The sequence below is a fragment of the Staurois parvus genome, unplaced genomic scaffold (assembly GCF_062004578.1).
Source record: "Staurois parvus isolate SC_StPar_1 unplaced genomic scaffold, SC_StPar_1.0 ptg000719l, whole genome shotgun sequence".
Classification (NCBI taxonomy): Eukaryota; Metazoa; Chordata; class Amphibia; order Anura; family Ranidae; genus Staurois; species Staurois parvus.
This window is the reverse complement of record NW_028318515.1, coordinates 1,031,207-1,046,080: the sequence shown is the minus strand read 5'-3', so window position 1 is coordinate 1,046,080 and position 14,874 is coordinate 1,031,207. Positions and strand designations below refer to the sequence as shown.

Sequence of the window (14,874 nt, the reverse complement as noted above, 5' to 3'; positions counted from 1 at the left end):
CCATGATGCTCCCTCCGCCATGTTTTACAGTGGGGATGAGGTTTTGATGTTGGTGTGCTGTGCCTTTTTTTCTCCACACATAGTGTTGTGTGTTCTTCCCAAACAACTCAATCTTGGTTTCATCTGTCCACAGTATATTTTGCCAGTAGTGCTGTGGAACATCCAGATGCTCTTTTGCAAGCTTCAAATGTGCTGCAATATTCTTTTTGGACAGCAATGGCTTCCCCCGTGGTGTCCTCCATGTACTCCATTCTTGTTTAATGTTTTCCTTATTGTAGATGTGTCAACAAAAATGTTAGCATGTGCCAGAGATTTCTGTAGGTCTTTAGCTGACACTCTGGGATTCTTCTTTACATCATGCAGCATTCTGCGCTGTGCTCTTGCAGTCATTTTTACAGGACGACCACGCCTAGGGAGAGTAGCAACAGTGCTAAACTTTCTCCATTTGTAGACAGTCTGTCTTACCGTGGACACATGAACATCAAGGCTTTTGGAGATACTTTTGTAACCCTTTCCAGCTTCATGCAAGTCAACAATTCTTGATCGTAGGTCTTCTGAGAGCTCTTTTCTGCGAGGCATGGTTCACATCAGACAGTGCTTCTTGAAACCAGTAAACCCAAAACAGGTGTGTGTTTTTTAAGGGCAGGAGAGCTGTCAGCAACACATCCAATAACATCACACTGATTGGAGTCAAGGTTGGCTCACTCCTGGCTCCAATTAGCTCTGGTAGAAGTCATTAAGCTAGGGCCTCACATACTTTTTCCTCCCTGCACTGTGAATGTTTACATGTTATGTGCAATTAAACCATGGCAACATCTACTGTTTGTGTAGTATTATGTTCAGCAGATTGTGTTCTTCTATTGTTGTGACTTAGATGACGTTCAGAGCACATTTTATGCCCAATTCATGCAAAACTCCACGTAATCCCAAGGGGTTCACATACTTTTTCTTGCAACTGTACAAGTGTGCCTGTATACCACACCATGATAAACACCCTATGCAAACCCTAAACTAAAAACATTAATGGCAATACTGGTATATTTGCATACATCTAATCCAGTAACCATAATAAAGCAAACTGCACTGCTGTAGGACTAATGGTAAGATGATCAGTTACAAATCAACATTCTGCAGGATTGGATTTGTCTCCTGTTCTCGTTGGATAATACCCCCTTCTTTTTGAAGGATTTTTTTTCTGCCATATCTAGTTAAAGTGGAATATTTCCCGTGAACTGGTATTGCCGTCAATGTTTTTAAATTAGTAATGGCACTGGGTGGTTATCTTGGTGTGTGATATACAGATGGTCATATTTTTGTGTAGACAATTTAATTTTCAGTTTTTGATATAAAGAATAATCCATGTACTATTTTTGGATACGCTCAATGGTAGTGGTGTACTCCTTTCCTGCTGGCTCTCTATCCTTTGGGAGTCTTTTGTAGATCTGATGGCACTGCTTGGGATTTCAGTGCTATAAAGAAGGTCATTTTACGTCAGGAAATTTTAGCTTATTAAAGTTCTTTCAGGTTATACAAGTTCTTTTCTGTACTTGTAGCATTTAGAACAAAAAGAATGTTTATTTGTGCTGCGGAGATGTACTTCATATATTTTTGTTTATTTTTCCTATGCATACACTTTAACCACTTCAATACCAGACGCTTTCCCTTCCTGCACAGGCCAACACAGCACTATCACTTTGAATGACAATTGCACAGTCATGCAACACTACCCAAATGAAATTTTTATCACATTTTTAATTTTTCTTTTTTCAAGGTTCCTTTTTATTTCTTTTTTTTTTTTTTTTTTTTTTATATATATATTGTGACCAGAGCAATAGTGTTACCATAGTAACACTGTACTACTCTGGGGAGTTGATCAGGATTTTTTTTTTTTTAAATACACTATGAGCACTTCTAACAGTGATACTCACTGTTATAAGCAACCATTTTTTCTGAATGAAATCCATTCATTTAGTGTGTGCTATTGTGATTAGCTGTGATTGTCCACACATGGTATAGATGGTCTGTAATTTTATCTGTCCATACCATGTGATCACTGTGACCAGTCGCAGAGATCAACACAATAGTAATGAATAGAAACCATCTATTGTGTACAGTTGTCATGTGATCTGTCATCGGCTATGTCCAGTGGTCACAGCAGGTGACAGATCATGTTGCAGCGTGGTCCATGGGGCGCGATCCTGGGAGGATGTCATATGACATCCACCCAAAACGGGAGCACTCCCACCCGGCCGTCATTCTACTATAGGCTCGGTGGGAACTTGTTAATGATAATATGCGCCTGCAGTACAACTTGGTAATAGCATATCGTGTCAAAGCAATTATTTTTGTCATATTTTTATTGTATTTTATTTTTGTTAGGGTAAAGTTACTGCAGGAAAGCTACCGACTTATGGAGATGAACAACCTTTTGCGTGGCTATGGGATAAGGGCATTTAATTTTCCACATGACAAAAATATAATGGTGAGCAACTAATTAAAGCATAGAGAGTTGCACTGTTACTGCTGATAGTCTTCAAATTTACTTTTTTATCCAAAATAATGTTATTCTTTTATTGAAGGGCCTAATCAAATACATCTTAAAGCAAGATTCCCCTTCATCATTGGAAGATGCTTTGAAAATTGCTAAAGCATATCAGCTGCCCACAGTAGAGTTGTACATCTTTAGGCTTGTGCAGCTAATTTATATGAACAGGGTATGTGTTCTGTTTTTACGAATATTAATTACGAAGTATATTTAACAAACATTGAATGTTCAATAAAATCTGCTTATAAGAAAGTTGTCAAAAAAGTAGATTTGAGGTGGAGAAAGTTGAATAGTACTAAGCAACTGCAAAAACAACATGTTGCTTTACCTATACATGCATTTGTTTGTTAGATTTGGATCCTAAGCAGGTAGTATCTCTTATTTTGGAATGGGGATCCCCAAACGTTGAAATACAGTATCAAACTCTTAATATATATACAAGTTGACCGGTATTATGGACTGCTTCAGTGTTATAAAATTTCTTCTCACTCATGGAAAAGAGAAACTGTATTTTTCATTAAATGTTTTGTTAGTGAGTTATTGCTTAAGGAGGGCCATGCATTTTCCTCTTCTGACTGTTGTTGTGCACATGCTAACTGGAATTGAGAGCATAGAACTTATTATCATGCTGCAGCCTCACTATCTGGTCAGTAAGTATAGGGTTGTGTTTTTACCAAACTGTGCTGCTGTTGCAGAAGAGGTTCAGAATCTTGAATGTTCTGTCTGGCAACATTTACTGGACCTCATGATTGTCTGAACAGATGTAGATATTCTTTGGCTCGTGAACCAATACCCATATTTATTGTAACTATTTAGCTGCCTGCTTGGCGTTTAGTTTTAAAATTAATGCTACAAATACATGTAAATTTAGGTTTTCAATTGTTATGAATAAGGCTTGCAAGTCACTTTAAAGGCAACACTCTTTTTTGTTTGTTTTCTTTTTTTAATTTGGGATAGCGTAAGGAAGGGATATAAACCCTGTCAGATTTATTTTTTCTGTGTCCCATTGAGGAGATTTTCCTTCATTCCCTTTTTATAGACAAAACAGGAAGTGAGAGTAAATCCCTCCAAATTGAAGGGAAACCCTGGGTGTCACCAGAAGTTTTCCTTTTATTATAAATATCACATGTACATTTTCCTCAACCAGTTGAAAACCAACTTTAAATCAAGATTAAAATTACTTAAATCTTTTTAATTATATTTTTTCCAAACAAAGGCTAGCCATAGATATGAAATGGCGTTTGAAAAATATGGCTGCTATTCGTTAATTCAGTAAAAGGATAATGGTTTTAACCTGCATGATATGTTTTAGTCAATGTTAGGCATTGGATGCAGAAGAACAGGTTGGAAGCCACACACTTTCAAACTGTATAGAAATTACTTCTACCTTGAATCACTTCAAATTTCAGACAGGTAAACATCTGTGTATAAATTGTCATTTTACTTGCATTTCCTCTACGTGGAGGAAAAGCAGGTGCCAAATTTATGTGCTAAGCCTACTCCCTGGGCCCCAGCTTCCTTCCAGACACAACCGCAATCATCATATAATCTTTTGGGGATGGGGGAACTGAGACATCAATAAGCCTGTTGACATACAAAAATTTCAGTCATACATAGCTAACCTAAAAATCACGCTGCTCCTGATTTTTTTTTTTTTTTTTGATTCATTAGTGAAATATGCTGATCCTAGTTCCTCTGCAATGCCATTTTGTCACATACTTTGTAGAAGGGCAATGTTTTGCTGCAATAAGAGTTTATTAAAAGTAAGTCATTTCCAACACTAGAATATTTCGGAGCTTTTTAAAACACAAATGGAAAAATGGAAATAGACTGTTTAATTTTTGTTATGGTAGAAAAAACTCATTGTTAATGAAAATGTGTAAACAAGCCTTCAATGTTGGCAATCTGCTCTTTATAATTATTACATATTTGTAGATATTTATTTTTCTTTCTTTGGGAAATAATGCATCCACAGTGCGATGAATGCTTGAATCTTTTGAAGTCTATTTCTTCATCCGAAGCAGAAATTACAGTTGAGCGTCTGTCTCTGTGGGCCAGAATAGCATTACAGGAGAGTCCAGGCACTTGTGAGGAGGTATTATTAAAGAATATAATTAACTTTTTAAGTTATTTTTTTGTCATCAAGCTATAACAGTATTTTTCACTAATTTATGTGGTTTGTTAACGTGTATGTTACCCTAAATATTTTTTTTCCTGTCATAGTCTCTCATTTTCATGTACTTCTTCCACCTGAAGTACCTGGTTGATCCTGCCAGTCACGTTTATTCCTTGTTTTAAACTGACCACACAAAGTACATAAGCTGATCTGTGTTAGTGAGGTCAGTTTTCATATTTTAGGTGGCCTTTCAGAGGTACAGGTCACTGTGCAGACACACAGTGTGCCTTTATTGGGTAGTTTGTCACCACACCCTAAACCATACACAGCTTGCATTTTGTCTCAGGCTGAACAGACTATGGTATACAGGCACAGTGTGTGCCTGCACAGCGTCCTGTAACCCCATCCCCCACTATCAGGAAGAAGAGTTGCATGGTCACATGACAGAACATTTAACCTTTTATAAAAAGTAAGAAAAATAATTTGAGCCCAAGCAAAGCAGTTTTGGCAGCTGCATAATTATAACTGTATTAGGAAGTGTTTCTATGACATTGTATGTTTACAACTACTGTGCAAAAGTTTTAGGCAGGTGTGGAAAAATGTTGTAAATTAAGATTGCTTTCAGAAATAGTTTGATATTTAATTTTTTTACCAATTAACAAAAGGAAAGTAGATGAACAGAAGAGAAAATCAAAACAATATTTGGTGTAACAACCATTTGCCTTCAAAACAGCATCAATTCTTCTAGATACACTTGCACACAGTTTTTGAAGGAACTCGGGAGGTAGGTTGTTCCAGAGATTTTGGAGAACCAACCACAGCTCTTCTGTGGATGTAGGCTACCTCAAATCCTTCTATTTCTCCATGTAATCCCAGACAGACTCAATGATGTTGAGATCAGGGCTCTGTGGGGACCAAACAATCACTTCATGAACTCCTTGTTCTTCTTAACGAATAAGATTGTAAATGTCATTGGTACTTGGGGTCCTTGTCCTGCTGCAGAATGAATTGTTTCCATGTCGGAGGTATGGCTTTTTAAGTTCAATTCTTCCATGAAGACCACTTCTGGCCAGACTTCTCCGGACAGTAGATGGGTGTACCTGGGTCCCACTGGTTTCTGCCAGTTCTGTGCTGATGGCACTGCTGGACATATTCCTATGTGGAAGTAAGCATGTTGTGTCTTTTATCTGCTGTATTAAGTTTCCTTGGCCGACCACTGCCTCTGTGGTCCTCAACGTTGACAGTTTCTTTGTGCTTCTTCAATAGAACTTGAACAGCCCATCTTGAAACCCCAGTCTGCTTTAAAAGCTTTGCCTGGGAGAGACATTGCTAATGCAGTATAACCAACTTGTCTTTTTGCTGGGCTCAGTCTTTCCATGGTTTATGACCTGTGACATGAAACTGTCTTCTACAATCTCACCTTAGCACATTTGCATTTTGTAAATTGATAAAATAAACAATTAAAATTTATATCAAAGTGCAATGTAAAGGTGGGGGGCTCACCTCTGACTAAGCCCCAGGGTTGGGGTGAAACGTGTTGGGAAGGGGGGTGGTGTGTGATCTCAGGAGGAGCTAAGGCTGAGGACCCTCTTCACAGTTTACCACACACTGAGCTGTCGGTGTGTGGCGTCTTCCCACTGCACACTTCGATATGCTGTTTGGATGAGCATTTCTGAGGCCAGTGTTCCTTTAAAGTAGTGGACCACCCAGGCAGCTTTGATGGCACTTGGAGCAGTGCTTTTAATTCCAGATTGCAAGGAATTAAAATATATATTTTTGAAAGTATTCTTACTTTACCGCATTTCTTCATACTTACCTAAAACTTTTGCACACTACTGTACTATTTGAACCATTCTTCTCTGGCTTTCATTCTAAGGTGTCATCCACAATTACAGTATCATACACGAGGACAACATTTGCGTAAAAATCCTTTAGCAATTTTGACTTACACATTCAACAATTGTACAGTGAAGCTGTTTTCTGTTGATAAGGTTTTGTTTATGAAAATTTGTTTCAGTTAAAAGAAGATCAGAAAAGGATTGCAAGAACACTTGTGGACATTCTCAAGTTCAGTTTGTGCATTATTAAAGGTGTGTTGTGCTATTAGTTTTTATAGACAAATCATCTGCTCTGTGTTAAATTACAGTAGTTTTTAAAATTTAGAATTTTAAATGTTTGTAGTTATTACTCTTACTCCAGTTGTAAAAGTGACTAATTCTTTTCGAGGGACCTCTATACCTGACCTGAATATTGTAGAGACAATCACCTCAGGCATTCTTTGTTAGAAAGTTGAACTCCCCAAGCACTTGGAATCCCAAATGTCTTTATTGCATGCAAAACGCTTAGGCAATACAATAAGATGTGGTAGACTTGGTATAGAAGTCAAAAGGAGTATTAGCTTTTCTTAGCCTCCTTGTGTTCCTTGTAGGGGAAGATACAAAAACTCACAAAAGAGGAAATTATTTAATGGAAAGGGAGTGGAAATAACCTTTAATATAAAAAGTCACAAGGTGATCGCATAATAAAAGCAATTAAGTAGAAAACAGCACAGCTTATACACACAAATGCAACTGCATTATTTCATACTGCTGGAGGCAGCACACTCTGTCTGGTATTGTCAGATACCACTATATATTAATTGCATAATGACCATTATAAAAATACATATAAACAAGTGAAGTTTGCTGTATCAGTTTTGAAAATCTGAAAGACTAAAAAAAAAAAATGTATAATGCAACAAGACACTGTTAAATACAAGGGAGCGGCATACAGTTCAAGTTTGGCTGAATGTTTTTGACACATTCCCCTGAGGTTGTCAAACTTTTTGTCTAGTGCAAGGGTACTAAATTAAAAATCAAGAAGGTCTGTTTTAGTAAATTTTAGTTCCAGCAGAGGTCTGACTCGTATGTTTGTGATATGACTCAGATCCCTCACATCACAACACCCTCTCCTCCTAGGCGTTCCTATCTCTGCAGCTGGTGAAATTGCACCATGAGGAACTCTCTACACTTTAGCACATGTGTGCTCCAAACCACATGGTCCTGCAGCACCATGCAGCTTGGTACTGCACGATCAAAAAAAAAAAAAAAAAAGTCAGGAATTCGTTTCCCTGCATTGCTCATGGGCAGTGCAGCCCATTAAAAGCAACCCCCTCCAACAGTACTGTCCTCATCCCCCCCCCCCCACATTACTGTCCTCAGCATCCCCCACTACTGTACTCTGCTCCCCCACATTACTGTCCTCCGCACCCCCCATTGCTGTACTCCCTTCCCCCACTTTACTGTCCGCCCTCCTCATTAGTACTGGGTTCCCCTGCATTACTATCTTCAAAGCACTCCATTTTGGTCCTCAGCCCTCCCCCCCTCCCATCCCAATTGCAGTACTCAGCTGCCCCCATATTATTGTCCTCAGCCCACCTGTCCACCCTTCCCCACATTACTGTACTCAGCCCCCAAACAAATTACAGTACTTATCCTTCCTCATGACACTACTCATATGCAAGCTGGTGATTGGTTGCTTGGACTGCCCTGCATCTTAGCATTTGTGAAACAACTGACATGCAGTGTAGTTCTGTCCCATAGGTCTTTCAAATTGCAGAAGAACTCGTCTCTTGTCTCATTGTTTTCTCTAAGCTTTTGAGTTGGTTTTGTTCGTTAGGGTCTTACATTCTGCTCTGCAAAATCTATGGAATCTGCTTTCTGTATTACTGTGTGATCAGAAGCATGATGTACTTTTGATTCCTCAATGGATGAGTCCATGGAGCCTTGTCTCCACTTTTTGTTGAAAATGGATACAGTCTCTTTAAGAAAATGAACAGAGATTCAGGCTGGCCGATGAAAAGATGAAGTGAAACCATGCAAAACACTCTTGGGGAAAAATGCACGAAGCCTATGTGACCATGTGCCCATTCACAAAGAGCATGCTTTGTGAATGATAGTGACGCTAAGCCTGATTGCAGTTAAGGCATATACGCATACTGAAAACAAATGGAATTCCATTCATTTTGACTATTCTGACACCAATTGTTGTAATAATGTTGTAATAATGACTGTCCCTTCCTGAGACCTCTATACCTGGCCTTATTATAGCAGAGACAATCACTGCTTAAGCTGGCCATACGTTATAACATTTTCTTAATCAATGTCCTTTCGATTTACCTTCAACTATGTAGTGCAAAGGCCTGCCTGATTGCATACAATTGAAAGTGTTTAGGTTTGACCTCATTTATGGTTTTGGTAAATCTAAATGTATTGACAGCCATACATTCTTCATCAGATAGCTGAGTGCACCAAACACTTGGAATCCACAAATGTCCTTAGTTCATGTAGAATACTGAGGCAATACAATAAGAAGTAGACTTGATATAGAAATGTTTAAGGTAATCAAAAGGAATATTAGCTTTTCTTAGCCTCCGTGTGTGCCTTGTAGGGGAAGACACAGAGTGTCACACAAAATGAGGAAATTATATCTTAGAAAGGGAAAGAAAATACAATGGAAATTTTAGGGTGTAGTGTTTTTTTTTTTTTCTCACAACTTTTGAAAGGTACTAATAAAACCACTTTTTCTTAATGTAAATCTCCATTACAAAATTAAATGTTATGTCAGTATTGCTGTCTTAGTGATGGTATGGTATGCAAGTGTACCCCAGAAGCCAAAAAGCAATGGTGTAAAAAAATTATTTGTTGGTTACCCTGATAACTGCTAACCCATATTTTAGATGTGCCTGGTGAAGACAGGCTAATTTTTTCCTGTTCCTGTATATTCCTACATTGTTTGGCTTTCAGCTATGTTCCTGCCCATATGGCCATAACAAGATGTTATATTGTTGAAATTGCACTATGAAATATTTTGTTTAGCTATTATGTAGAATCCATCGGCAGAGCATGTCATTTTTTTAGCCTTGGTAATGGCAGCTGGTTTTCATGGAATGTGATTCAGCTTGCTCAAAAGCTGTCAGGGCTCCCGGGTATGACCAGAGGTGTGTGACTGACGCAGGGAAACGCAGACTTCAGATATGTTATAAACAATATAATTTATTAACACTAACAATACAAACATAAACGCAGTGCAATACTAAAACATAACACAGTGCAAACAAACCAAACCAACCACCCACAGATGACAGTACATACAATGCAAGCGTCGTCAGGCAGGCCGGGTCAATATCAATCGGGCAGGTAGGTACAGGGGGAGCAAGCGGAGAATGGTCGGGGTCACAAGCCAAGTTCAGCAGGTAGCGGGCGGCGTGGTACAGAGGGTCAGGCAGAGGAGAATGGTCAGACAAGCCAGGGATCAGAGCAGGGTCAGCAACGAATCAAACAGGAACAGGAACAGGGAGCAGGAACAGGATACAGGGCCCAGGAGAAACACACACCAAGGCAGAGTCTGCAGGTCTGGCCATCCCTTAAATACACCAGTATAAGCAGTTTCAGGTGTTTAGCTGGCTGCAAGGTTGAGTCTCTGATTGCTGGGAGCACCCGCTGGCCAGCCCCGGTACTGCAGCCCATAAGGCAGGCGAGTCCCACCATTGCTGGCCAGTCCATTCCTGACAAAAGCATGCAAAACTGAAGTGTTATTGGCCTTCAATAGTAATTTTCTGTTAAACTGAACAAAGTCTGTGTCTTCAACGAAGAATTCTGTTAATGCAATGAAATGTGGTGAGCAGGCTATCATGTTTAGGCTTCGCAGCACAGGAACCCACTTTATTGGGACCCTTGGCAACACAGCTGTGGCCTGGCCTGGCTTAAGCAACTACTCTCCCTTTTCCCATGAACACATCAATTCAAATATCATAATGGTATGTTTTAATATTTTCTTAGGAAAAATCTTAATTGGTTACAATTTGTATATCTCCAAGTGGAGTAGGCAAATCCATGATTCATATATCATCAGGCCAAGAGAAGTTTTACTATGCCACTGATGTAACTATCAAAAACAGTCAAAGGTGTTTTTACAAAAGTTGAAGCAGCTGACAAAATGAGCACTATCAGAACAAATCTGCCCATAAAAGCCCCATGTATGCATGAAAGTCCAAGCCCATATGCACCAATTAAATATTTAACTTATGTTGTTGAAAACCTAACTTAATAAAATTTCGGAATTCCTTCAGTTTTTCTAGCAGCCACATGATGCATTAAGAGAGCAGCTATAGTAAGGAATTCTGAAACCAGTAGCACAGCACCACTATATAAATGTGAAACAAGTCATTGGAAAGATTCTGGGGTTTCATGAGAGCATGTTCGTTTTGTGTTATACATGTCTGTGGGATGAGTGTTCTTTTGGTGATCAAAAGGGCAGTGTGGAAAATGTGTTCTGATTTTGACAGTGTGCGTGATGGCTGTCCTTGTTTTCTGTGCACTATGGAAGTTGGGCTCATAACTTTAATATCGTTCAGACTTCCCCTTAGAAACAGATGTAAACTTTTATGTTGGAGGGTAGACAGGTAATGAAAAGCTATATTTTTTACTAGTTTATTTTTTAATTCAATGCACCAAAATGTATGGGGTTCCATAAACGGCTCAGAAATGTGTGTATGTGTTAAAGTAGTTCTAAATGATCAAGGTTTTTTACCTCCATGCATTCTGTGCATGAAGGTAAAAAACCTTCTGTGTGCAGCATCACCCCCAGCCCCCGTAATACTCACCTAAGCCTCCTCTCGATCCAGCGATGTTCAGTGGAGTCTCGACTAGCCTGGAACTCCCTCTTCTCATTGGCTGAGACAATTGGCTCCCACTGCTGTCAATCACAGCCAGTGAGCCAATGAGAAGAGCAAGGAGGCAGGTCTGAAACGCGGCTCCGTGTGTGAATGGACACACGGAGCTGTGGGTGCCCCCCATAGCAAGCTGCTTTCTGTGTGGGCACCTAACAGATGGGAAGAGCCTGCGGGACCCGAGAAGAGGAGGATCCAGGCTGCAAAACCACTGCACACAGCAGTTAAGTAAAGACATGTTTGTTTTTTTTTTCTTAAAAAAAAGATGAATCACTTTAAGTCTGTGTCAAGAACATTCCTTGTTCCCAGATTCATACCCATCAGGAACCAGACTTGGGCTCCATGCACACTAGCACTCCTAGAAGCTGTTATCAGCATTTTTTTCTGCTCCTAGAAGCTAATCGTGTTATCCTATGTGTCCATGCACACTATTTTAGGCTAGTAGCGTTTTTCAAGCTTCAGCATTTAGGAGCAGAAAATTTTTTTTCTGTAGAGTTTTTTTCAAAGTGTTTTTCCAGCAGAAAAAAATGCTAGTAAAATGCTCCTAGCCGTGTGTTTTTTTTTTTTTTTCTACTTGTAAAAATGCTAACACTTCTAAACGCTCCTAAAAACACTATTACCAGCAATTTTTACCCAACCTTTATTCCAGCGGGTTTTTTTTTAATGCCTTAAAAAAAAATGAAAAAAAAAACCACTCTTGTGTATGGAGCCTTAAACCTGGAAGAATCCTTATTTTTATATATTGGTTTTGTTATCTAAAAATATTTTCTGTCCAGCTGATATGTTTCAGTTCTGAAAATAAACTGCTGAACCTGTTCTGTATACAGTGTGTAGTTTTTATTAAAATCACTGAACCTTCCTTTTTTTTTTTTTTTTTTTTTATAGATAATCCTTTAAAAAGAGAGATTTTTGAAACCAACTTAAAAATGTTTGCAGCAATCTCTAGTTTACAGGTAAGGCCTCGTATATCATATTGAGTTATATTATATACTGATATGTTATATCAATATGTCATTTTAGTAACCTATTTTATTGGAGGGAACACCTTGCGACTTCACAGCCAAGTGCTAATTGCACATGCACGAGCCGTACTGCGCATTGTGAATGGTCTCGCAGTCTTCTGCGACCTGTCACGTGTCCCAGAAGACTGCGTGTACGGTGGGGGGGGGGAGAAGAACTTCTGCTTCCATTTGCCTAGGTGGTCATAGTGCAAGTGTGAATGGGTTCCTGTCAAAATCAGGTACCCCCTCCCCAAAAGTGCCATTTCTTTACCAGGAGCAGGGGAGGAGGCCTTAGGCTACGTTCACACTAGCCTTGTGTGCAGGCGGCAGAGAGGCGTTTGGGAAGCGTTTTTACCGCTTCCCAAACGCCTCTGCCAACTCTGCACATTACAGCACATGGTGCTGTTCTAACAGGAGCGTTTGCGTCGCGTTGCGTCGCGGCAAAACGGACGCCTCTGGTCGAGTCAGGAGGCTTTGAAGCCTCCTATTCTCGTCTATGGTGCCGCTCCGCAAACGCCCGGCCGGGGTTTGTGGTGCGGTTGCGGGGCGTTTGCGGAGCGGTAACACCACTCAAATGCATTATAGGCGTTTGTGGGGCGTTATTAACGCTCGGCAAACGCCTAGCAACCGCCACTAAACCGCGCATGCGGCGTTTGCGGAGCGTTTGCCGAGCGTTAAAAACGCTCCGCAAACACCGGACCAACGCTTGCCAAACGCTATAGGGGCGTTTGGCAAGCGTTGGCAAAACAGCCTAGTGTGAACGAGCCCTTAAAGTGGAACATCCCCTTTTGGGTAGAGCTCCGCTTTAAGTGGATGGACAGTGGAATAATATAACGTCACAATATTTAAGTTGATTAAGTGACAATAATAGTACTTTATTAGAGATAACTTTTTTTTTTATTAATGTTGTGTCATAAAATATGTAGCCATTTAAGAACATGTTAATTTTCCTATTACAGGAAGACTTTGACATATTCCTTTCGCTGGAGGAGTATGAAAACCGATCTTTTCTGTCTCATCTTAGAGAAGAACATATTATTGCTTATGAGACTACAAGGTCCATGCCTAAATCTGAAAAGACAACAGTACAGATTCCAAATACTAATCATTCCAAAGTTCCATCAACAGAGTCCAGGTTATACAGACTTGCCTTGCTTCTACAAGTTACAGAACAAGAGCTAGGTGCAGAACTAGCCTTGAGAGCCCTGTCAGCTGGAAAGGTCGAAAAGTCATTGCAGATCTGCAGGTACAGTGGAAAGAGATTATATTTTACACTTCTTGCTGCCTTCCAGAACAAAGATGTTGCATTTACTCCATTGTTTTCTCTTTTTTAGGGATCTGTATGAACATCATTGTACTTCTCAGACTGGAAAGTTACTTTTCCTTGTTTCCAACAAATTGTGCCAAATGTTGGAAGCAAATACGCCAATGGTAATACCGCCTGGAATGAATTTGCCTGCTGTCACTTATCAGTTATCTTGTCAAGCAGCCACGATAAGTAGTCCAGGTAAAGACTAGGCGTGCTCTGTCATTTTACGTGGCCTACCACGTCATGGCTGAGTTGCTGTTATTCCCAGTTGCTTCCACTTTGTTATAGTACCACTAACCGGTGACTGGAATATTTAGTAACAAGGAAATTTCACGGATAGACTTATTGCACAAGTGGCAACCTATCATGGCACCGTGCTTGAATTCACTGAGCTACTGAGAGCGACCCATTCTTTCACAAATGTTTGTAGAAGCATGCGTGCCTAGGTGCTTGATTTTATACACCTGTGCCAATGGAGTTGATTGCAACACCTGAATTCAGTGATTTGTAGGGGTTTCCCAATACGTTTGGCAATATAGTGTATTAACTGAATATGAAAAAGTTTAATAGTTCTCGGTTAATAATGAAAACAAGTATCAAGTATCAGTTTTATAAATTATTACCAAGTTTCATAAACAGGAAAATTTCTTTTTGACCACTGTTAATTGTGGCATCAATTTTGATTTAGTTTTAGTCATATTCTTTTGACTAAAATGCCATTTTAGTTTGTTGTATTTTAGTAATCTGAATTGAAACTACATTTTTTTTTCATTTAGTTTGTCACTGAACGCATGCAGCTGACGCAAATATTTTCGTTGACAAAATTGACACTGCATGAAGCGACGTTTATTGTATGCTGTTATTATACTGAATTTAATGCATTTCAGATTCACTTATAATAGGAGGAAAATATAAAATAAGAGTTTCACTTACATTGCATGACACAACCAGCCTAAACATCACATGATTAATTTATTTTTACTTTACAGACCTCTTGCTGGATGCTTTGGAGCTTTGTAAATATACACATATTGCTTTGGAACTTTACAGACAATGTCATATTGAAGATTATGGATTTATTACCAAAGTGAGTTACTGTGCATTTCCTTATAGTGTATTAACTCTTGTATGTGTTAATATATATTTTTTTTAAAGAAGCCTCATCAGTTTTATAAGTAAACCTCTTTCACTGTA

The 14,874-nt window shown here is 39.2% G+C and overlaps 1 protein-coding gene across 2 annotated transcripts in view; it reads left to right on the top strand.

Annotated features, from left to right (window-relative positions):
- KNTC1 (kinetochore associated 1) overlaps positions 1–14,874 on the top strand; it is a 306,855-nt gene that overhangs the window by 128,025 nt on the left and 163,956 nt on the right. For both annotated transcript variants that reach the window (XM_089653668.1, XM_089653667.1), the window contains exons 29-36: positions 2,380–2,482; positions 2,580–2,714; positions 4,521–4,640; positions 6,679–6,751; positions 12,256–12,323; positions 13,331–13,617; positions 13,706–13,878; positions 14,670–14,767. In XM_089653668.1, coding sequence (XP_089509794.1) covers positions 2,380–2,482; positions 2,580–2,714; positions 4,521–4,640; positions 6,679–6,751; positions 12,256–12,323; positions 13,331–13,617; positions 13,706–13,878; positions 14,670–14,767 — 1,057 coding nt within the window. The remainder of the gene's footprint in view (positions 1–2,379; positions 2,483–2,579; positions 2,715–4,520; positions 4,641–6,678; positions 6,752–12,255; positions 12,324–13,330; positions 13,618–13,705; positions 13,879–14,669; positions 14,768–14,874) is intronic.